The sequence below is a fragment of the Saccopteryx bilineata genome, chromosome 2 (assembly GCF_036850765.1).
Source record: "Saccopteryx bilineata isolate mSacBil1 chromosome 2, mSacBil1_pri_phased_curated, whole genome shotgun sequence".
Taxonomy (NCBI): Eukaryota; Metazoa; Chordata; class Mammalia; order Chiroptera; family Emballonuridae; genus Saccopteryx; species Saccopteryx bilineata.
Genome location: NC_089491.1, coordinates 353,753,482 through 353,776,497, shown reverse-complemented (window position 1 = coordinate 353,776,497; position 23,016 = coordinate 353,753,482). Strand labels below are relative to the sequence as shown.

The 23,016-nt window shown below is 41.0% G+C and overlaps 1 protein-coding gene and 1 non-coding gene across 2 annotated transcripts in view; one reads left to right on the top strand and one right to left on the bottom strand.

The window, feature by feature from the left end:
• Positions 1-23,016, top strand: part of ACACA (acetyl-CoA carboxylase alpha) — a 273,603-nt gene that overhangs the window by 24,083 nt on the left and 226,504 nt on the right. The window contains exon 3 of the mRNA XM_066262811.1: positions 733-987. Within this exon, the coding sequence (XP_066118908.1) occupies positions 759-987 (229 nt within the window). The 5' untranslated portion in view covers positions 733-758. The remainder of the gene's footprint in view (positions 1-732; positions 988-23,016) is intronic.
• Positions 11,945-12,048, bottom strand: LOC136327921 (U6 spliceosomal RNA). Its single transcript, XR_010729976.1, has one exon. It is a non-coding gene; the product is annotated as a U6 spliceosomal RNA (small nuclear RNA).

The following is a 23,016-nucleotide window of genomic DNA, read 5'->3' as shown; positions in this document are numbered from 1 at the left end:
GCACAGAGTTGCTGGTTCAATACTTGGTCAGGGCACATACAGAAAAAAATGTTCCTGTCTCTCTCCTGCTCTTTCTCTTCCTCTCTCTAAAATCAATAAAATAAACATTAAAATAAAATACCCTTCTGGAGTTTGCTTTAAAGTAATCTATGTTTGTATTTACATAGATATACACATAGATATACATATAGTAATATATTCACTATGTAATATATGTATTTACAAACATTTTATGTATATATTTATACATAAATGTACTTATAAAATTCATAGCCTCTCACAGTGTAATATTAGGAACCAGGTGGTAGTTATGTAGTTTACTGTAAACACCAAGTTTTAAAGAAATTCCATCCTTCCCAAACCCTTATGGCATTCTTCCCAGTACTAATAACCGAAATTACAATATCAAAACAAGTAGCTTTCACCTACTGAAAAGTTTCTAATTATCTCTTGGACATCACTAAATTGGTAAAGAGATTGGAATGGCTTATAGTTTCTTGTGGAATATTTCTTTGGGAAAGAGGAAATTGGTTTTCATTTTTTTGGCAGAGTTACCACAATCTGGATTTTCCTCCCTTGTAGAAAACAAAGGCCCTGAAATAGAATAGTCAAGGAAATGAATTCTCAAACTCTGCCTTTTTTCCAAGTGCAAGCTGTGGCATATCTGTCGTGATCCTCAGATACAGGTTATTGCCCATAAGCTGCTTTTCCCACTCTTCATTTTCTCCATAGCTCTGAGAACTCACTTTGAGGAAGTAATGGATGAACCATCCCCCTTGGCCAAACCTCTGGAGCTGAACCAGCACTCTCGTTTCATAATTGGTTCTGTGTCTGAAGATAACTCAGAGGATGAGATCAGCAACCTGGTGAAGCTGGACCTACTGGAGGAGAAGGAGGGCTCTCTGTCTCCAGTTTCTATCAGCTCAGATACGCTCTCTGATTTGGGAACCTCTAGCCTCCAGGATGGCTTGGCCTTACATGTGAGGTAAGAGAGAGGAGTTTGACGTTTTTCTTGTTTAATCTTTTCTATTGGTTTCACTGAGTTTGTTCTGAAAAGAGCAAGAATAATATTAGGCAATATTGCTTCACCTTTTTTTATGTCACTGGTCTGAAAGCTTTGATGAGTAAGTGGGAAATGATGTATTTTGTCTAGAGTACAGTTTTTGGAAGTGTCTTTTCCTACTGTTCCTGTCAACCTCTTCTGGTTCTTTCTACATACTAGGTCTTTTACTGAGGCCTGGAGAATGAGAGTTAGGTTGAGGGATTTCAGTATTTGTACTACTCTAACTACCATTGTTGTAACTACCTTGGTGATTGATAGGACTTTTACAAGGGTGGGAAAATTTGGAGGAATCTTTCCTTGAACTGCTTCATCATGTCAGGAAGTTATATTCTATTTCTGTCAGGGCCAGTACTCAATAAAGAGCTAGGGTAGGAAAAAGGGGTTGTTATAGCTAGCGCTCTCCTTTTTCTCTAGAAATGCAATTCTCTATATAGAATTGAGAATACCAGTAAATAGTAACACTGGATTCTTGTTTGTTGGTGTTTGATTACCATTGTTTGATATATACTAACGTTCGGTCATTTGCTTTGCATTTTTTGAATTAAAGGCTCTGGATTAGTGTTTTTTGGTTTTCACTGTACATAAGAATTGTTTAGGGAGCCTTAAAAAATGAGCCCCATCATCACAGATTCTGATTCATATGATACTGGCTTTTCTTAGAGCTGGGGCAATTTTTTTTAAAGCTCCCCAGATAATTCTAATATATAGTCAGGGTTTAGATTATAGGTGTAGCCCAGATAAACATAAGTTAGGGCAGATATATTGCTGTTATGATCTTGGTGCTTCTATTATTATTATTTTTTTTTGGTGCTTCTATTATTAATGGGTCATAAAATAATTCAGTTTCATTTTATATACTTAAGATACAGACTATGTAGTAAAACCCCCACATTGGGTCTGGCTGAATGTGACCATCCTGCCTTATGGTTATTTCTGGGCTTTAGGATACTTGCTTCTGAAAGATGAGACAGTATAAGTAGTTACCACCATTTTGCTATTTGGAGGCCGAAAGAAAGGAGTTAAGCAAGTTAGTTATGTTTTATTTCACAGATTCCTAGAACTGCAGTGAACCAGAGAGATAATTTAGCCTAATTCCTTTATTTGAATACTATAGATGAGAAAACTGAGGCCTAAAGAATAAATAGCTTGAAAACTGGAATTCAAAGTCAAATGCCCCAATTCCATTTCAGTAACTTTTCTATTCTACTTCCCTGACCACACATGTGTCTAAATTATGTATATAATTAATTCAGACAAAATTGGTTTTAACGAGTTTATGAATGAAGTATTATAGTCATGCCCACATAATGATCTTTTTTTTTTTTTTTTACAGAGTCAGAGAGAGGGATAGATAGGGACAGACAGGAATGGAGAGAGATGAGAAGCATCAATCATCAGTTTTTCGTTGTGACACCTTAGCTGTTCATTGATTGCTTTCTCTTATGTGCCTTGATTGTGGGCCTTCAGCAGACCGAGTGACCCCTTGCTCGAGCCAGTGACCTTGGGCTCAAGCTGGTGAGTGTTGTTCAAACCGGATGAGCTCATGCTCAAGCTGGCTATCTCGGGGTCTCGAACCTGGGTCCTCTACATCCCAGTCTGACGCTCTATCCACTGCGCCACCGCCTGGTCAGGCTATTAAGTGATCTTTAAAGGTCACTTAATGGTTGGCCTGAATCAGGCTAATACTGGTGGTGGTATCTTCCCCCACAAATGTGTTGAGTTGGGCCTGGTGGGACTACTACTAGCTTTTAGAGGACAGAGGACCAATAATTCTAAACCTTCTGCAATGTACTGGATAATCACACACTACCAAGAATTGTTCTGAAAATGTCACAGTGTCCTGTTAAGAAAGATTGGGTTAAATCTAAATGCTTAAAGCCACACAGCACCTTAAGAAATTTGTCTAAAATGAGACTATGTGAAACAGAATTTCCATTTGTTGAATTTGGAAATTGTGAGTGGCTCTCAGCATTTGCTCCCATTAGGTCAGGAGGGAAGTTAAGGGGACAAGAGTACTGACATGATTTGATCAAAAGCTATAAAGTATAAAGGACAGAACTTTTTCGTTTTATTTATTTATTTTTTTGTTTTGCTCAAGCCAGATGAGCCCGCGCTCAAGCTGGCAACCTCGGGGTCTCGAACCTGGGTCCTCGGCATCCCAGTCCAATGCTCTATTCACTGAGCTACCGCCTGGTCAGGCAGAACTTTTTAGTTTTAAATGTATATATTTGTATTTGACCTGGAAAGAAACAAGAATTCTCTTTAGTCTGACACTTTAAACCCCTGAGTTTGAAGTGATTTTAATTTAGTCTAGTGATGGGTAAAATGAAATAATAGCTGCAAAAGCTTTTGGAAAAATAGAATGTGCCATACTAGTACAATATGATATTTATTATGTAGGAGTTCTTTTATGAGGTAATAATTTGTGACTGGAAAAAACCCTCTTTAAGTCTTTTGCAAATTAAAGCTTAAAAATTGGAAATTTAGATTTGAAAAACTTTTGCAGCAAACATATACTGTCAATGTTATAATTCAAATGTTGAGAATGTCAGTATAAGAAATGTCCACACCAGACCTGTGCTCAGCAGTAGAGCATTGTCCCGGTGTGTGGAAGTCCCCGGGTTTGATTCCCAGTCAGGGCACACAAGAGAAACGACCATCTGCTTCTCCACTCCTCCCCTTCCCCCTTCTTTCTCTCTCTCTCTCTCTCTCTCTCTCTCTCTCTCTCTCTCTTTCTCCCTCTCCCTCTCTCCCCCTCTCTTCCCTTCTTTTCTCCTCTCTTCTCTTCCCCTCTTTTTCCCTCTCTTCCTCTCTCCTCCTCTGTTCCTTTTTCCTCCTTCCATAGCCCTGGCTCAAATGGTTCAAGCAAGTTGGCCCTGGGTGCTGAGGATGGCTCCATGGCCTCGCTTCAGGCACTAAAATAACTTGGTTGCTGAACAACAGAGCAGCAGCCCCAGATGGGCAGAGCATGCCCAATAGGGGGCTTGCCGGGTGGATCCCAGTTGGGGTGCATGTGGAGTCTGTTTCACTGCCTCCCCGCTTCTTGATAAAAAAAAAAAAATAGAAAGAAATGTTCAAACATGTAGAGAGTTTTTATGAATATTTTTGAGCCAAAACTGCTAGGAACCAAGATATGAAATGCTCCAATGAATGACAGTTTCACAGTTTTTCTTTATGCATTTGAAGTTAAGGAGGTTAGGAAGATTACAGGAGGGTTGGAGGAAATAGGACTTTGGAGATTAGATTACAGGTTCTTAACAAGAACATGTGCTTTCTTCAGAGTTTCTATTGTATGTTTATTTCTAAGGTGTGTTAACAGAATATAATGGACCAGGACAATGACTAGGTGTACAGAAACAATAGACAGGGCTTGCTTAAGGCAAAGATAAATCTTTTACTAAAAATTTCTATGCCTGGGGAATGACTACCCCCTAACTTGCCTAATTAGAAATTTATGATCAGATCATCCAGAGAGGTTACTTTATGTAGAACACTTTTTTTTTTAATGACAGAGACAGTGAGAGAGACAGATAGGGACAGACAGACAGGAAGAGAGAGAGAGAGATGAGAAGCATCAATTATTTGTTGCTATACTTTAGTTATTCACTGATTGCTTTCTCATATGTGCCTTGACCAGGGGGCTACAGCAGAGTGAGTGACCCCTTGCTCAAGCCAGTGACCATGAGGTCATGTCTAAGATCCTGTGCTCAAGCCAGCGGTTCTGCGCTCAAGCCAGCAATCTCAGGGTTTTGAACCTGGGTCCTTCAAGTCCCAGTGCAACACTATCCACTGCGCCACTGCCTGGTCAGGCAGAACCCTTTTTATTCACAAGAATAACCGTTATTGAGAGGGCAGGAAATTTCATTTCCTTATCCTGTCTGTGGCTCTTCTCTTTCAAGCTTTAAATGGGAAATAAATAATAAAACTGGCTTTAGTTTTGAATTTAAATTTTGGCTTTGCTTGTTGGTTGGCCTGTGAGAATGTTCTTATATTTTGACTTTCTTATTATTTCTTACTTCGCTTCCCTGAGCCTTCTGCCCTGAACAGCGCCCCTCCCCCAAACTCTTTACTCTCAGTGCTCCTTTCTTGATATTCTGAGATTCCTAGTTGCCATGGTGCCTCAGAAGTGAGTAGACAGGTCATCATGAGATCTGTGACTTGGTCTTCTTTTGCTGAGGACAGCAGTTTCCTTTTTCTTTCCATTAAGAACATCAGGACTGTTTGTGTATGTATTACAGACTCCAGAGTTTATTCTGTAAACCTACCTAATTTCAGAAATGAAATTATGAATGTTATAAGTAGGGCTCAGGACAACTACTTGACAGTGTTTATGTTATCGATACATTTCCCCCCTTTTTTCTTCTTGTAAATACAAATTTACAAGTGAAGTTTGTACTTACTACTTAAACTTTTAAAAATTATTAGATGTATAGAAAAGTTGGAAATTCAAAGCACATAAAGAAATAAGAACAATTCAAAAAACATTCATTCAGAGATAACTGCTGTTGTATGTTTTGTTTCAGTGTTTTTTTTACCCATTAAGGATAAATTTTATTAAAAAATACATACATAGATAATATAATGAATATACAGTTCTGTTTCCTGCTTTTTATTTTATTTTTATTTTGAAAGACAGAGACAGACAGACAGGAAGGGAGAGAGATAAGCATCAACTTGTAGTTGCATCACTTTAGTTGTTCACTGATTGCTTCTCATACATGCCTTGACCTGGGGTCTCCAGCTGAGCCAGTGACCCTTTGCTCAAGCCAGCGACCTTTGGGCTCAAGACAATGACCTTGGAATCATGTCCATAATTCTACACTCAAGCCACAATCTCAGGGTTCCAGACCTGGGTTCTCAGTGCCCCAAGTTGACGTTCTATCCATTGTGCCACCACATGGGCAGGGTATTTCCTACTTTTTTTGACATTTTCTCATGCCATTAAAAATCTCTTATAGGTGGCTCTGGCCGGTTGGCTCAGTGGTAGAGCATCGGCCTGGCGTGCAGGAGTCCCGGGTTTGATTCCTGGCCAGGGCACACAGGAGAAGCGCCTACCTGCTTCTCCACTCCTTCCCCTCTCCTTCCTCTCTGTCTCTCTCTTCCCCTCCCTCAGCCGAGGTTCCATTGGAGCAAAGTTGGCCCGGGCACTGAGGATGTCTCTGTGGCCTCTGCCTCAGGCGCTAGAATGGCCTTGGTTGCAACAGAGCAATGCCCAGATGAGCAGAGCATCCCCCCCGGTGGGCATGCTGGGTGGATCCCAGTCGGGCGCATGCGGGAGTCTGTCTGACTGCCTCCCCGTTTCCAACTTCAGAAAAAGAAAAAAAAAATCTCTTATAGGCAATTTTTAAATTTAGCTTTTTTATTTTGAAATAATTTAAGATTTAGAAGAATTGGCAAAGAGTACAAAGAGTTCCTGTCTATCTTTCACTCAGCTTTTCCTAATATTAATATTTTCCCTAATCACAGTGTGTTTATCTAGAGTTGTCAGATTTAGTAAATAAAAATATAGGATGCCTGCCTGACCTGTGGTGGCCCAGTGGATAAAGCATCAACCTGAAATGCTGAGGTTGCCAGTTCTAAACCCTGCACTTTTCTGGTCAAGGCACATATGGGAATTGATGCTTCCTGCTCCTCCCCCCTTTCTCTCTCTTTTTCTCTCTCTCACTCTCTCCTCTTTAAAATGAATAAATAAAAAATTAAAAAAAAAATATAGGATGCCTATGCCTGACCAGGCAGTGACACAGTGGATAGAGCATTGGACTGGGACTCAGAGGACCCAGGTTTGAACCCTGAGGTTGCTGGCTTGAGTGTGGGCTCACCAGCTTGAGTGTGGAGTAGCTGGCTTGAGTATGGAATCATAGACATGACCCCATGATCACTGGCTTGAGCCCGAGGTCGCTGGCTTGAGAAAGGGGTCACTATCTCTGCTGGAGCCCCCCAGTCAAGGCACATATTAGAAAGCAATCAATGAACAGCTAAGGTGCCGCAATGAAGAATTGATGCTTCTCATCTCCCTTCCTGTCTGTCTGTTCCTATCTGTCCCTCTCTCTGTCTCTCTCTCTCTCTGTCACAAAATTAATTAATTAATTAACTAAATACTATAGCCTGACCTGTGGTGGCACAGCAGTTAAAGCATTGACTTGGAATGCTGAGGTTGATGGTTTGAAACCCAAGGCTTGCCTGGTCAAGGCATATACGAGAAGTAACTACGTATTACGAGTTAATGCTTCCTGCTATTCCATCATTTTTCTCTCTCTTTATCCTCTTTCCAAAATCAATAAATAAAATATTTTTAAAAATTAAATACTACAGGCCCTGGCCAGTTAGTTCAGTGGTAGAGCGTCAGCCTGGTGTGTGGAAGTCCCAGTTTCAATTCCTGGTCAGGGCACACAGCAGAAGTGCCCATCTGCTTCTCTACCCTTCTCCCTTTCCTTTCTCTCTATCTCTCTCTTCTCCTCCTGCAGCCAAGGCTCCATTGGAGCAAAGTTGGCCTGGGTGCTGAGGATGGCTCTGTGGCCTCGCTTTAGGCACTAGAATGGCTCCTGTTGCAGCAGAGTGATGCCCCAGATGGGTAGAGCATCGCCCCCTGGTGGGCATGCTGGGTGGATCCTGGTCGGGTGCATGCGGGAGCCTGTCTCTCTGCCTCCCCCCCCTTCTCACTTCAGAAAATACAAAAGAAAAGAATTAAATACTACAAATATTGCATCAGATATAAAAAAGTGTTGTTTGCCTGAAATTTAAGTTTAAATGGGTATCCTGTAATTTATATGGTAACCCTGTATTTATTGAACTAAGTAATTAACATTGATACAGTACTTTTTTTTTTAATTATAATTTTATTTTTTTAATGGGGCGACATCAATAAATCAGGTTACATATATTCAAAGATCAACAAGTCCAGGTTATCTTGTCTTTCAATTATGTTGCATACCAATACAGTACTTTTAAGTAAACTACAGACTTTATTTTCAACTCTTTCTCCACCCTTGCTATTAGCTATACTGCATACTTCTAATTTCTGAGTTTTTCCAGAATGCTAAAGTAGAATTATGCTTGTTTCTAAGTAGTTTTTCCTACTATGAGCCGTTTGATTTCTCAGGTGGTTAATTCTTAACCATCCATTGTCTTTTTTCCAAAGAAAATTTTTTGATATTTATTTTATTGATTTTAGAGAGAGGAAGGGAAAGAGTGAGAGAGAGACAGGAACATCAGTCTGTTCCTGAATGTGCCCTGACCAGGGATCAAACTGGCAGCCTCTGTGTTTTGGGGCGATGCTCTAACCAACCAAGCTATTTGGCCAGGGCTTCCAAACTTTCATATCTCTAATCTGTTGGGGTCTGTATTTGTTCTTATGTTTTTATGCCTCTTTATTTATTTCATTGTCATTTTTGTGTGATTTTGGTAGGAAACAGTAATAAATAAATGCTCAGCCTGCTGCTTTCAGCTGGTAGTCCCACCCACTTCTCAGTTATTGCAGTTAGGCTTCTGCATTTACAACTTCTCCAAAACTACACTCAGAAAACTCCTCCTATAGGCGGCGTTTCAGTGTTGACTTTTCACTCATTGTGGAAACAATTCACTGTGTTTTATAAACATTCTCTTCCCATTCTCCTTTTTGACCTTTCCCTTTCAGGTGCTTTTATAAAGTTAGTTTTTTAATTTAGCTTTTTATTTTGAAATAATTTTAGAAGAATTGGCAAATATAATACAAAGAATTCCTGTGTATCTATCCTTCACTTAGCTTCTCTTAATATTGACTTTTTTTCTAATCACAGTTTATCTAGAGTTTTCAGATTTAGCACATAAAAATATTGGACACCCAGTCAATTTTGAATTTCAGATAAACAGTGAATGATTTTTTAGTATAAAAAATTAAATACTGCAAATACTGCATCAGACATACTTATTTTATTTTTTTACAGAGACAGAGAGTCAGACAGAGGGATAAACAGGGACAGACAGACAGAAACGAAGAGATGAGAAGCATCAATCATTAGTTTTTCATTGCGCGTTGCAATACCTTACTTAGTTCAGTGATTTTCAACCTTTTTTGAGCCGCAGCACATTTTTTACATTTACAAAATCCTGGGGCACACCACCTACCAAAATGACACAAAATGACACTCTAACACAGTACATATTATACATATAGTTAATAATATAGTTTCTAAATGTATTTATACTCAGTGTGAAACCTGGGCCTGTTTCGATGAACACAAAAGGGCTATTCTGGCAGGAATGGTAGAAAGACACACACGAAGCTTTTCCTCAACAGTTCTCAGTCTCTCTCCGTTTTTAGTTTTTATTGCAGTCAAGCTTGAGAAGCTCAGCTCACATAGATATGTGGTTGAAAACGGGAGCAATGTCAAAATAGCTTTGTTGGCTAGAATGGGGAACTCCTTAGCAACAGTTAACCAAAAACTGTCCAAAGGAAGATCAGCAAACTTTAGCTTTAAACCACGATCTTGTTTCAGTTCAATGAGTTCCTCTTGCTCCTTTAAAGTCATGTCCTTTCCAGCAAGATACTGAGCTGTATGGGTCCCTAACCCAGTCAAGGCATTCTGTGAAGGCTGAAGAGAAATAAAATGACAACATCTTCTCAAGATTTTTCAAATGTCTTCCAATCACCTCGCACATTGCAGCAGTGTTGCCATCATGCTGTTTCTCGGTGGGTGAGCGGGAACATCTCAAGGTTGCCACGTTGCACATGTTGTTGCCAGAGCTGCACCTTTAAACAGAATCCATTCATTTTATCAGTGCTTGTAAGCAGGTTTTCATTTTGGCCTTGCATCCGTGTGTTCAGTTCATTCAGATAATGAAATATATCAGGTGTGCCAGCTTTGCATACCACTCATCACTTGCAAGCAGTTTTGAGTAATTGGACCTCTTGTTTGTCAGAAATACTTTAAGTTCCTCTCACAACTCATACACACGGGCCAGCACTTTGCCGCGCGACAGCCACCGGACCTCCATGTGGAGCAATAAGATTTTATGTTCCGCTCCCATTTATTTACACAAAGACGCAAATAAGCAACATCTCAAAGGTCACGTCTTCGCAAAGTTCACTATGCTCACAACATCATCCAACACAGGAGCTAGATCTGCTGGTAAGGTCTTTGCAACGAGGGCCTCACGATGCAAAAAACAGTGCGTAACAATAACATCTGGGTTTCTTTCTTTGACCCTATTTATGAAGCCTTTGATGCGCCCGACCATGGCTGTGGCTCCATCAGTGCAGTACCTGTGCAGTTTTCCCATGTAAGCCCGCTTTTATCAAGATATTCCGACGTAACCCGAAATATTTCCTCTCCTGTTGATTTTTCTGGCAGTGCCTTGCAAAATGGGAAGTTTTCTCTAATGGCTTCTCCATCCACAAAACGCATGTTGGCCAAGAGCTGACAATGTCCACTAATATCCGTCAACTCATCAAGTTGCAAGGCAAATTTCTTACTGATGCGCACCTTTTCCAAAACAACAGTTTCAATGTCCGCAGACATGTCATCAATACGTCTGTCAATTGTGTTATCTGAGAGAGGCACTTTAGCTATCTCTTTGGCCGCAGTAGGGCCAAGCATCTCATTTACAATGGCTTTCCAAGCTGGCAGTATTAATGTTTCTGCCACAGTGTGGGACTTTTTTGATTTAGCTACGAGTTCAGCAACAAGGTAGCAAGCTTTGAGGGCTCTCTCGTTTACCTTTGTGGCTTTTCTCAAAAAAGTTGCCCGTTTCTCATTGTTTGTACGTAAGCAGGCCGTAGTTTGGGGACCCATGTTTAATTTCCCCATGGCACACCTGACCATGTCTCACGGCACACTAGTGTGCCGCGGCACACTGGTTGAAAAACACTGCCTTAGTTGTTCATTGATTACTTTCTCATATGTGCCTTGACCATAGGGCTACAGCAGACTGAGTAATCCCTTGCTTGAGCCAATGACCTTGGGTCCAAGCTAGTGAGCTTTGCTCAAACCAGATGAGCCTGCGCTCAAGCTGGTGACCTTGGGGTCTTGAACCTGGGTCCTCTGCATCCCAGTCCGATGCTCTATCCACTGCGCCACCGCCTTGTCAGGCAAGACATATTTATTTTTTTTAAAAGTATATTGAAACTTAATTGCTGGTCTTCTGCAAGGCTTCCTAGCTTCAGTCCTGTTCTCTTCTTATGCTACACCCTCTCCCTGGACCTGTCTTAATTAATGGCACTTCTAGTACTCTAGTCTCCAAGCCAGGAATATGGGTGTTTTGCTAGATTTCTCTCTCTTTCAATCCTTATACCTAATTAGTATTGATTTATATCTCCAAATAATTCTTGAATTAATCCCCTTCTTTTTTTATATTTTATTTTTCATTGCAGTTTACATTCAATATACTTTACAGAGTGTTCCCCCTGATATTTCCAATACCTGCCTGGCACTAGACATCATTATTACAATATAATTGACTATATTCCCTGTGCTGTACTTTACATCCCATGACTATTTTGTAACTACCAATTTGTAGTTTTTAATTACTTCATGTTTTCTTTTGTGCTTTGGGACAATGCTCTAACCAACCAAGCTATCCAGCCAGGGCATTCGCCTTTTCTTTTTGCTGTTCTGATTGGGTATTTTCTGCTACCTGGTCTTCCAGATTACTGATTCACTTTTCTGCTTCATCTAATCTGCTATTAATTCCTTTTAGTGTGTTCTTCATTTCAAATATTGTGTTCTTCATTTCTGGCTGGTTCTTTTGCATGGTTTCTGTGTCCTTTTTTTATGCTTACTATCTCTTTGTTGATGTTCTCATTGAGCTCACCCATTCTTTGCCTAAGTTACTTGAGTGTTCTTAACCATTTCAGTCATTATTTTTATTTTTTTCTACAGAAGCTTTATCATAATTGCAAAGAGTAAAAATATGGAATACTTTATGAATTTGCATGTCATCCTTGTGCAGGGGCCATGTTAATCTTTTCTGTCTTGTTAAAATGTTAGTGTATGTGCTGAAACAAGCACTCAGCCATTGTTTAAATGACTGAAATAAATGGTTTGTGAATTATGTCACAATAAAGTTACTAAAAATTTTTTAAAGTGGATTTAGCAAGGTCACAGGCTATACAATATATATATATATATATATATATATATATATATAACTAGTTGTATTTCTATACACTACCAATGAGCAAGCAAATAATTAAATTATTTCATTCACAATGGTATCAAAAAGTATAAAATACTTAAGAATAATTTAACAGGATCTCGGTCAGGGGACATGTGGGAATCTGTCTCTCTATCTCCTCTTCTCTCACTTAAAATAAAGAATGAATTTAACATAAAAGCATGAGACTTATACATTAAACATTATAGGACATTGCTGAAAGAAATTAAAGGGTAGGACAAAATTAGGTTTACAATTGTGAGTATGCGAAACAGTTTATTCTTGCACTATTATTTATTCATTATTGCATTATTTTCCATATGAACAGCTATAAACTTACCTTTGCCCACCCTGTAGATGGAGAGACAGTTAATGTGCAAGTATTGAAAAACTCAGTGTTAAGATGGTGATACTGGCCCTGGCCGGTTGGCTCAGCGGTAGAGCGTCGGCCTGGTGTGCAGGGGACCCGGGTTCGATTCCTGGCCAGGGCACATAGGAGAAGTGCCCATTTGCTTCTCCACCGCCCCCCCCTTCCTCTCTGTCTCTCTCTTCCCCTCCCGCAGCCGAGGCTCCATTGGAGCGAGGATGGCCCGGGCGCTGGGGATGGCTCCTTGGCCTCTGCCCCAGGCGCTGGAGTGGCTCTGGTCGCAGCAGAGCGATGCCCCTGAGGGGCAGAACATCGCCCCCTGGTGGGCAGAGCGTCCGCCCCTGGTGGGCGTGCCGGGTGGATCCTGGTCTGGCGCATGCGGGAGTCTGTCTGACTGTCTCTCCCCGTCTCCAGCTTCAGAAAAATACAAAAAAAAAAAAAAAAAAAATATATATATATATATATATATATATATATATATATATATATATATATGGCAATACCCTAAATTGAGCTATAAACTTACAGTTCATTTTAAAATCAGGTTTTTCAAATCTTTCTAGAATTTGATAAACTGATCCTAAAATTTACATGGAAACCCAAAGGATTTTGAATAGACAAAACAATTTTAGAAAAGGAGAGCAAAGTTGAAAGAGTTATACTTCTTGATTTCAAAACCTACTGTAAAAACCATAGTTGTCATGGCCATGTAGCATTGCTGCAAGGATATTCATATACGTTAGTGGATCAGAATCTAGAGTCCACAACTAAACCTTTATATGTATGGTCAGCTGGTTTTCAAAAGAGGTACATCTTTTTTTTTTTTTTTTTTTTATGAAGCTGGAAACGGGGAGAGACAGTCAGACAGACTCCCGCATGCGCCGGACCGGGATCCACCTGGCATGCCCACCAGGGGCGATGCTCTGCCCACCAGGGGGCGATGCTCTGCCCCTCCGGGGCGTCACTCTGCTGCGACCAGAGTCACTCTAGCGCCTGGGGCAGAGGCCAAGGAGCCATCCCCAGCACCCAGGCCATCTTTGCTCCAATGGAGCCTTGGCTGCAGAAGGGGAAGAGAGAGACAGAGAGGAAGGAGGGGGTGGGGGTGGAGAAGCAAATGGGCGCTTCCCCTATGTGCCCTGGCCGGGAATCGAACCCGGGTCCCCCGCACACCAGGCCGACGCTCTACCGCTGAGCCAACCGGCCAGGGCAAAAGAGGTACATCTTTGATTTAATATTTCTCTGCTTGGAAAAGCTCTAGTGTAAAATCAATTTCTCACAGTGCGTGCTGCAGTATAACTCAGACTGCATTGCAATCAAGCCAGCCAATGCATCACTGTCGGCCGGGTAAACTGCCACATCATCCTTGGTGCTTGGCATGTTACAATGCTGGGATCAGTGTGGGCTTCTAGTTGGATTTTGTGCCAGGTATGTGTCTACTTTGGACACTTTATTCATGGTAGATTAAAATGAGATGCTTTGAATTTGAAGGAATGAATGAATGTGGCTTTTTATTTCTTGTGTTCTAATATTACAGAAGGATTGTGAGCAGCATCCATAAAAGATTAGAAACTCTAGCTTTGTTTTTGGATCTGGGTGTGCTGTGTGTTAGTGTTTAATTGTTTTAGAAATGTCCCTTTAGTGAAAGAAATCACAAACTATTTCTGATCATACATCTTTTGTATATTTTTCTGATACAGTTGAGGCAAAATAGGCTGCTTTAGTCTGTACTTAATGCTATATTTGGTTTTTGAATGTTCAACTCACGTAATAAAAGCAGAGAGTGATTTTCCTTTAGAAGCTGCCTACATCTGGAGACATTTAGATGTATTTAAAATTGAGCTTCTTCTACATCTTTGGTCACTATCATTGTTCCAAACAGAGGCCTGAGTGCTCTATTTTGAGACATGTTCTGAAGAGACATAAAGACAGGAGGGAGCCTCTGCATTAGCTTGATTCTTTAAAGGAAAAGTAAACTTGACTAATGTTATCAGACATTGGCATAGTATAGAAGGAATGACAGAAAGTGATACAGACTAGAAAACGTAAGACGTCTATTTTCTATTACGGCTGGTGGTCATGTTGAGTGTCCTGAGTGAGTCTTCATGTTGAGTCACCTAAATGTTGGAAGATTGAGGTTTGTCTTAATTATTTATCTTCAATCATTTTTAATTTTAGCTTCAATTTCATTGTTTACTTTCTATCTGTGCTCCAGGTCATTTGTGTACATCTGTTTCGAAAGGTTTTTCTGGACTGGTAAAATGTTCTCAGCATAGTTGGCATCAGATGATTAACTATTTCTACGCAACATTTTGCTGGGAATTTTTCTTTGGTGCACAAAACAGGTTAGATATGACTGATGAATTATACCATTGCTGAGGACTTGTCTCAGGGAAGTTGTGATTCTATAGATTCTAGCTGTTAGTCTTTTTTCCCATTATATGAGTATCTATATTGCTCACAAAAATTAGGGGATATTTCAAAATGAATATTAAGCTATAGAATATCTCCTAATTTTTGTGAGCAGAATATTTAATTAAAAGCTAAAGCAGGCCTATGATACTGTATAACATTCAGCCAGTGTTTGTTTAAGTGACCTGTTCATCTATGGCCAATTTGCTTTCATAGCGATAGATGTGTCCCAGTAGGCTTTCTAGGCGGGGTTTTTCTTTCCTACCTAAACTGGTTAGACCACTGTGTCTAAAATATTTGTCAGGGCTCCTTTTTCCTTTCAAGGATTTTATCCACATCTCTATATCCCTTTTGTACCACCTCCATTCTTATTCTTTTATTTTTTATTTTTTTTAACAGAGACAGAGAGAGAGTCAGAGAGAGGGATAGATAGGGACAGACAGACAGGAACAGAGAGAGATGAGAAGCATCAATCATCAGTTTCTTGTTGCAACACCTTAGTTGTTTATTGATTGCTTTCTCATATGTGCCTTGACCGCGGGCCTTCAGCAGACCGAGTAACCCCTTGCTCGAGCCGGTGACCTTGGGTCCAAGCTGGCGAGTTTTTTGCTCAAGCCAGATGAGCTGGTGCTCAAGCTGGCGACCTCGGGGTCTCGAACCTGGGTCCTTCTGCATCCCACTCTCACGCTCTATCCACTGCGCCACCGCCTAGTCAGGCTCCATTCTTATTCTTAATTGTCTTAATTATTTATCTTCAATCATTTTTATCTTATCTTAAATTTCATTGTTTACCTTCTATCTGTGCTCCAGGTCATTTGTGTACTTTTGTTTTAGTGAATAAAATCTTAGATTTTGTTATTTTTAAATAGGAATTTGTGTGTGTGTATATCAGTATTCTGGCCTGAAAATTAGAATTGTGACTCCAACTTTATACAAAGCTTTTTTCTTAGTGAAGTGTTTCATCCTTAATTTTTTTTTTTTTTTACCGCCTGACCTGCTTTTCCCCCTCTTGCAGTCTGATAATCAGTATTATTTGTTTTGATTGGATCTCAGAAATTATTTACCTAGGCTGTGCTGTCTTCTTCCCACTGGATTTCATGACCTCATTATTTTCTTGGCTTAGTCGTCCTTGTAAACTTTGTCTTTTTTGCCTTGGCCCTCCTGTCATGTGCTCCTGGCAGCCAGGAGAGGCTGTGGAACTTTTCTCTGGTGACTGTCAGAAGAAAGTGACCGTTGTTGAAACATGTTCGCTGTGGCTAACACAGAGCTGCTCAGATCTGTTTTCTAGTTATACAGGCTTTTCTGTTTCCCCTCTTCTCTCAGTACTCTTGGGAAATCAGCTCATTCTAGGTGTGAGCCAAGTGTAGGGGGAAAATTTAAACAGAAGCAAAGGGGGGAAATACAGACATTGGGGACAAAGTGGACAAAAAGACTGCAGTTTGAGGCCATCAGGAATGTTCTAGTCTGACTGAAGCAGGGCTAAGGAGTAGGCAGAAGGCACAGTATTTCTTGTCCTCCTGGGTTTAAGCACCTGCAACAGGAAGACGAGCTGTGGCTTGTGTTTACAAGGCCAAAATCTGAAGAAAAAGTTTCTATTCTTTTGCTGTTGTGATATGGAGGGTTCTGCAGAGGAAAATAAGGAGATGAGATATTACATGCTTCAAAGGTAAGTCTTGGAGCAACATATTTTGGCAATATGTACCTTTATTTTTTTGTGAAAGAGACAGAGGGAGACAGAGAGAGGGACAGATAGGGACAGACAGATAGGAAAGGAGAGAGATGAGAAGCATCAATTCTTTGTTGTGGCTCCTTAGTTGTTCATTGATTGCTTTCTCATATATGCCTTGACCGTGGGGCTTCAGCAGACCGAGTGACCCCTTGCTCGAGCCAGTAACCTTGGGTTTAAGCTGGTGAGCTGTGCTCAAACCAGATAAGCCTGCACTCAAGCTGGCGACCTTGGTGTTAATATGTACCTTTAAAAAGCAGTAAGGCATTGTAGGTAAACCCTGGAATTTATGGGAAATTTGATTTCATGATTTTTTGTATCTCTGACAAACTTTTTTTTTTTTTTTTGTATTTTTCTGAAGCTGGAAACAGGGAGAGACAGTCAGACAGACTCCCGCATGAGCCCAACCGAGATCCACCCGGCACGCCCACCAGGGGCGATGCTCTGCCCACCAGGGGGCGATGCTCTGCCCCTTTGGGGTGTCGCTCTGCTGTGACCAGAGCCACTCTAGCGCCTGGGGCAGAGGCCAAGGAGCCATCCCCAGTGCCTGGGCCATCTTTGCTCCAATGGAGCCTTGGCTGCGGGAGGGGAAGAGAGAGACAGAGAGGAAGGGGGGGGGGGTGGAGAAGCAAATGGGCGCTTCTCCTATGTGCCCTGGCCGGGAATCGAACCCGGGTCCCCCGCACGCCAGGCCGACGCTCTACCGCTGAGCCAAACGGCCAGGGCCTCTGACAAACTTTTTTTTTAAGGAAATGAATAAAAACTCTATTTTATTCTAGACTTCTCAACCTGTATTTTACATTTAGAATTTGAACCAAAGGTACCTAAGCCTACATATGATCCATTGTAGTTATGTTGAAAACAAGCACCCCTGTGCAGGTCTTGCTGTGCTTTTATTTCGTTAAGGGATCCTACTCAGTCTCTGCCAGATTTGCTCACTGGATTTGGCTGGTTTTTCAAGAGTAAATTCTTTTCACCTATTGTGGAGGTAGATAGTGATTTGTGTAGTATGTGGATTCTCTGTTGAAGGTAGCTTTAAAGAAAACTTTTTAGAATGTGTCTCTGGGGCTAGGAAAGGTACCTGCTGCAATTGTCCTGGCACATGTCAGTGGGCAGCCAGACTGGAGTTGTTAAGGGTGCCAAGCTCATTTGCCCTGGGATCTTCCTTCTTCCTGCTATTAGAACTCAGACTGAGGGGGAAATGAGTGAGGCCCTCTTAGCCTTCTTCCTCTTGCAGGTCTGTTCCTCTCTTCAGCAGAGTATTGACATGAAAGACTTGAGTGATCTGCTTGATAACAGTACTTAAAGGTCCCTCTGTTACCTTCTTTGTTTGCTTGTTTTGTTGATTTTAGAGAGAAAGGAAGGGAGGGGGAGAGAGAGTAAAAAACATCTGTCTGATCCTGTATGTGCCCTGACTGGGATTGAACCGGCAACCTCTGTGCTTCGGGATGATGCTCTAACCAACCGAGCTATCCATCTACGGTTGTTTTTGTAATCCTGAGAGGATTTTTTTTTTAATTGCATGAAAATTAGATTGGACTTCGGCAAAAACAGAAAACATACAAAAAAAAACCACACTGATTTAGTAAAATTAGTCTTTTTTGTGACAGAGACAGAGGGACAGATAGGGACAGACAGGAAGGGAAAGAGATGAGAAGCATCAGTTCTTCATTGCTGTACCTTAGTTGTTCATTGACTACTTTCTCATATGTGCCTTGACGGGGGTGGAGAGAGGGGTGGGGCTACATCAGAGTGAGTCACCCCTTGCTCAAGCCAGCAACCGCGGGGTTATGTCTGTGATTCCACACTTAAGCCAGTGACCCTGAGCTCAAGTTATTGAGCCCGCACTTAAGCTGGATGAGCCTGCGCTCAAACTGGCAATCTTGGGGTTTTGAAACTGGTTGTCCGCGTCTCAGTCTGACACTCTGTTCACCACACCATTGCCTGGTCAGGCTGGTAAAATTAGTCTTTAGAACAATTATTCTTTTTCTTTTCACTTGGTCTCTTGTACTCTTTTGGGGGAAAACCAAGCAAAATTTCCACTGAGAGTCAAATAAGTAAAAGTCAACTGATTTTATATACAGTGTGTCCATAAAGTCATGGTGCACTTTTGTCCGGTCACAGGAAAGCAACAAAAGACGATAGAAATGTGAAACCTGAACCAAATAATAGGAAAACTCTCCCAGTTTCATACCTATTTAGTGCAGTTCGATGTGGGCTCACGCACAGATTTTTTAGGGCTCCTTAGGTAGCTATCCCGTATAGCCTCTACAGACTCGTCACTGACTGATGGCCTACCAGAACGGGGTTTCTCCACCAAACTGCCGGTTTCCTTCAACTGCTTATCCCGCCGGGTAATGTTATTCCTATGTGGTGGCGCTTCTTATAAACACGCTGATATTCACGTTGCACTTTGGTCATGGATTCGAATTTAGTGAGCCACAGAACATACTGAACTTTCCTTTGTTCTGTCCACATCTTGACTGGCATGGCCGTGGTTGCTCCACTATATACACAGTGTTACGTCATCATCTGTACATGCGCATATGCTGCCACATCATCCTACAGAAACTGGGAGGGTTTTCCTTTTATTTGGTGTAGATTTCACATTTCTATCGTCTTTTGTTGCTTTCCTGTGACCGGTCAAAAGTGTACCATGACTTTATGGTGTGTGTGTGTGTGTGTGTGTGTGTGTGTAATTAAAACAATTTATATGTCTATGTATTATATAATAAACATATATATACAACATTGTTTTGTTTTATATGTATAAAACAAACATATTTGTATATATATAAGAAAAACACACCCATAATTTTTAAAAAATATATTATACACATACACCGTTTTTTTAAAAAAAATTTTTTCTATTTTTTATTTTATTAGTTTTACTAGGGTGACATCAATAAATCAGGGTACATGTGTTCAAAGAAAACATGTCCAGGTTATCTTTTTGATCAATTATGTTGCATACCCATCACCCAAAGTCAGATTGTCCTCCGTCACCTTCTATCTAGTTTTCTTTGTGTCCCCCCCCCCCCGTAACCATCACACTCTTGTCAATGTCTCTTAGTCTCATTTTTATGTCCCACCTACGTATGGAATAATGCAGTTCTTGTTTTTTTCTAATTATTTCACTCTGTATAATGTTATCAAGATCCCACCATTTTGTTGTAAATGATCTGATGTCATCATTTCTTATGGCTGAGTAGTATTCCATAGTGTATATGTACCACATCTTCTTTATCCAGTCATCTATTGAAGGGCCTTTTGGTTGTTTCCATGTCTTGGCCACTGTGAACAATGCTGCAATGAACATGGGGCTGCATGTGTCTTTACGTATCAGTGTCTCTGAGTTTTTAGGGTATATACCCAGTAGAGGGATTGCTGGGTCATAAGGTAGTTCTATCTTCAGTTTTTTGAGGAACCACCATACTTTCTTCCATAATGGTTGTACTACTTTACATTCCCACCAACAGTGAATGAGGGTTCCTTTTTCTCCACAGCCTCTCCAACATTTGCTATTACCTGTCTTGTTAATAATAGCTAATCTAACAGGTGTGAGGTGGTATCTCATTGTAGTTTTGATTTGCATTTCTCTAATAACTAATGAAGATGAGCATCTTTTCATATATCTGTTCGGCATTTGTATTTCTTCCTGAGAGAAGTGTCTGTTCATGTCCTCTTCCCATTTTTTTTATTAGATTATTTGTTTGTTTGTTGTTGAGTTTTATGAGTTCTTTATATATTTTGGATATTAGGCCCTTATCTGGGCTGTTGTTTGAAAATATCATTTTCCATTTAGTTGGCTGTCTGTTTATTTTGTTGTCAGTTTCTCTTGCTGAGCAAAAACTTCTTAGTCTGATGTAGTCCCATTCATTTATTTTTGCCTTCACTTCCCTTGCCTTTGGAGTCAAATTCATAAAATTCTATTTAAAACCAAGGTCCATGAGTTTAGAATGTATGTCTTCTTCTATGTACTTTATTGTTTCAGGCCTTATATTTAGGTCTTTGATCCATTTTGAATTAATTTTAGTACAAGGGGAAAACTGTAGTCAAGTTTCATTCTTTTGCGTGTAGCTTTCCAGTTTTCCCAGCACCATTTGTTGAAGAGGCTTTCTTTTCTCCATTGTGTGTTGTTGGCCCCTTTATCAAAAATTATTTGACCATATATATGTGGTTTTATTTCTGGACTTTCTATTCTGTTCCATTGGTCTGAGTGTCTATTTTTCTGCCAATACCATGCTGTTTTGATTCGTGGCTCTATAATATAGCTTGAAGTCAGGTATTGTAATGCCCCCAGCTTCATTCTTTTTCTTTAGAATTGCTTTGGCTATTCGGGGTTTTTTATAGTTCCATATAAAGCTGATGATTTTTTTGTTCCATTTCTTTAAAAAATGTCATTGGAATTTTGATGGGAATTGCATTAAATTTGTATATTACTTTGGGTAATATGGCCATTTTGATTATATTTATTCTTCCTATCCAAGAACAAGGAATATTCTTCCATCTCATTGTACCTTTTTCTTTTTCTTTTTTTTTTTTTTTTTTGTACTTTTCTGAAGCTGGAAACGGGGAGAGACAGTCAGACAGACTCCCGCATGCGCCCGACCGGGATCCACCCGGCACGCCCACCAGGGGCGACGCTCTGCCCCTCCGGGGTGTCGCTCTGTTGTGACCAGAGCCAATCTAGAGCCTGGGGCAGAGGCCAAGGAGCCATCCCCAGCACCCGGGCCATCCTTGCTCCAATGGAGCCTCGGCTGCGGGAGGGAAAGAGAGAGACAGAGAGGAAGGAGAGGGGGAGGGGTGGAGAAGCAGATGGGCGCTTCTCCTGTGTGCCCTGGCCAGGAATCGAACCCTGGACTTCTGCATGCCAGGCCGACGCTCTACCACTGAGCCAACTGGCCAGGGCCTTTGTATCTTTTTCGATTTCCCTTAACAATGCTTTGTAGTTTTCATTATATAGGTCCTTTACATTCTTTGTTATGTTTATTCCTAGGTATTTTTTTGTTGTTGCAATCGTGAAAGGAATTATTTTTTTGAGTTCATTCTCAAATGTTTTATTGTTGGCATATAGAAAGGCTATGGACTTTTGTATGTTAATTTTGTATCCTGCGACCTTACTGTATTGGCTTATTGTTTCTAGTAGTCTTTTTGTAGATTCTTTGGGGTTTTCGAGGTATAGGATTATGTCATCTGCAAAAAGTGATACCTTTACTTCTTCTTTTCTGGTATGGATGCCTTTTATTTCTTTGTCTTGTCTGATTGCTCTGGCTAGAACCTCTAGACTACATTAAATAAGAGTGGAGAGAGTGGACAACCCTGTCTTGTTTCTGATTTAAGGGGAAAAGCCTTCAGTTTTGTGCCATTTAATATGATGTTAGCTGATGGTATATCATATATGGCCTTTATCATGTTGAGATATTTTTCTTCTATACCCATTTTGTTGAGAGTCTTAAACATAAAATTGTGTTGTATTTTTTTTTTTTTTTGTATTTTTCTGAAGCTGGAGACGGGGAGAGACAGTCAGACAGACTCCCGCATGCGCCCGACCGGGATCCACCTGGCACGCTCACCAGGGGCGACGCTCTGCCCACCAGGGGGTGATGCTCTGCCCATCCTGGGCGTCGCCATGTTGCGACCAGAGCCACTCTAGCGCCTGGGGCAGAGGCCAAGGAGCCATCCCCAGAGCCCGGGCCATCTTTGCTCCAGTGGAGCCTTGGCTGCGGGAGGGGAAGAGAGAGGCAGAGAGGAAGGAGGGGGGGTGGTGGAGAAGCACATGGGCGCTTCTCCTATGTGCCCTGGCCGGGAATCGTACCTGGGTCCCCTGCACACCAGGCCGACGCTCTACTGCTGAGCCAACTGGCCAGGGCCAAAATTGTGTTGTATTTTATCGAATGCCTTTTCTGCATCTATTGATAAGATCATGTGGTTTTTGTTCTTTGTTTTGTTGATATGGTGTATTACGTTAACCGTTTTACATATGTTGAACCATCCTTGAGATTCTTGGATGCATCCCACTTGATCATGATGTATTATTTTTTTAATATGTTGTTGTATTCGATTTGCTAGTATTTTGTTTAGTATTTTAGCATCCGTATTCATTAGAGATATTGGTCTGTAGTTTTCTTTTTTTGTGCTGTCCTTTCCCAGTTTTTTTTTTTTTTTTTTTTGCATTTTTCTGAAGCTGGAAACAGGGAGAGACAGTCATACAGACTCCCGCATGCGCCCGACCGGGATCCACCCGGCACGTCCACCAGGGGCGACGCTCTGCCCACCAGGGGGCGACGCTCTGCCCATACTGGGCATCGCCATGTTGCG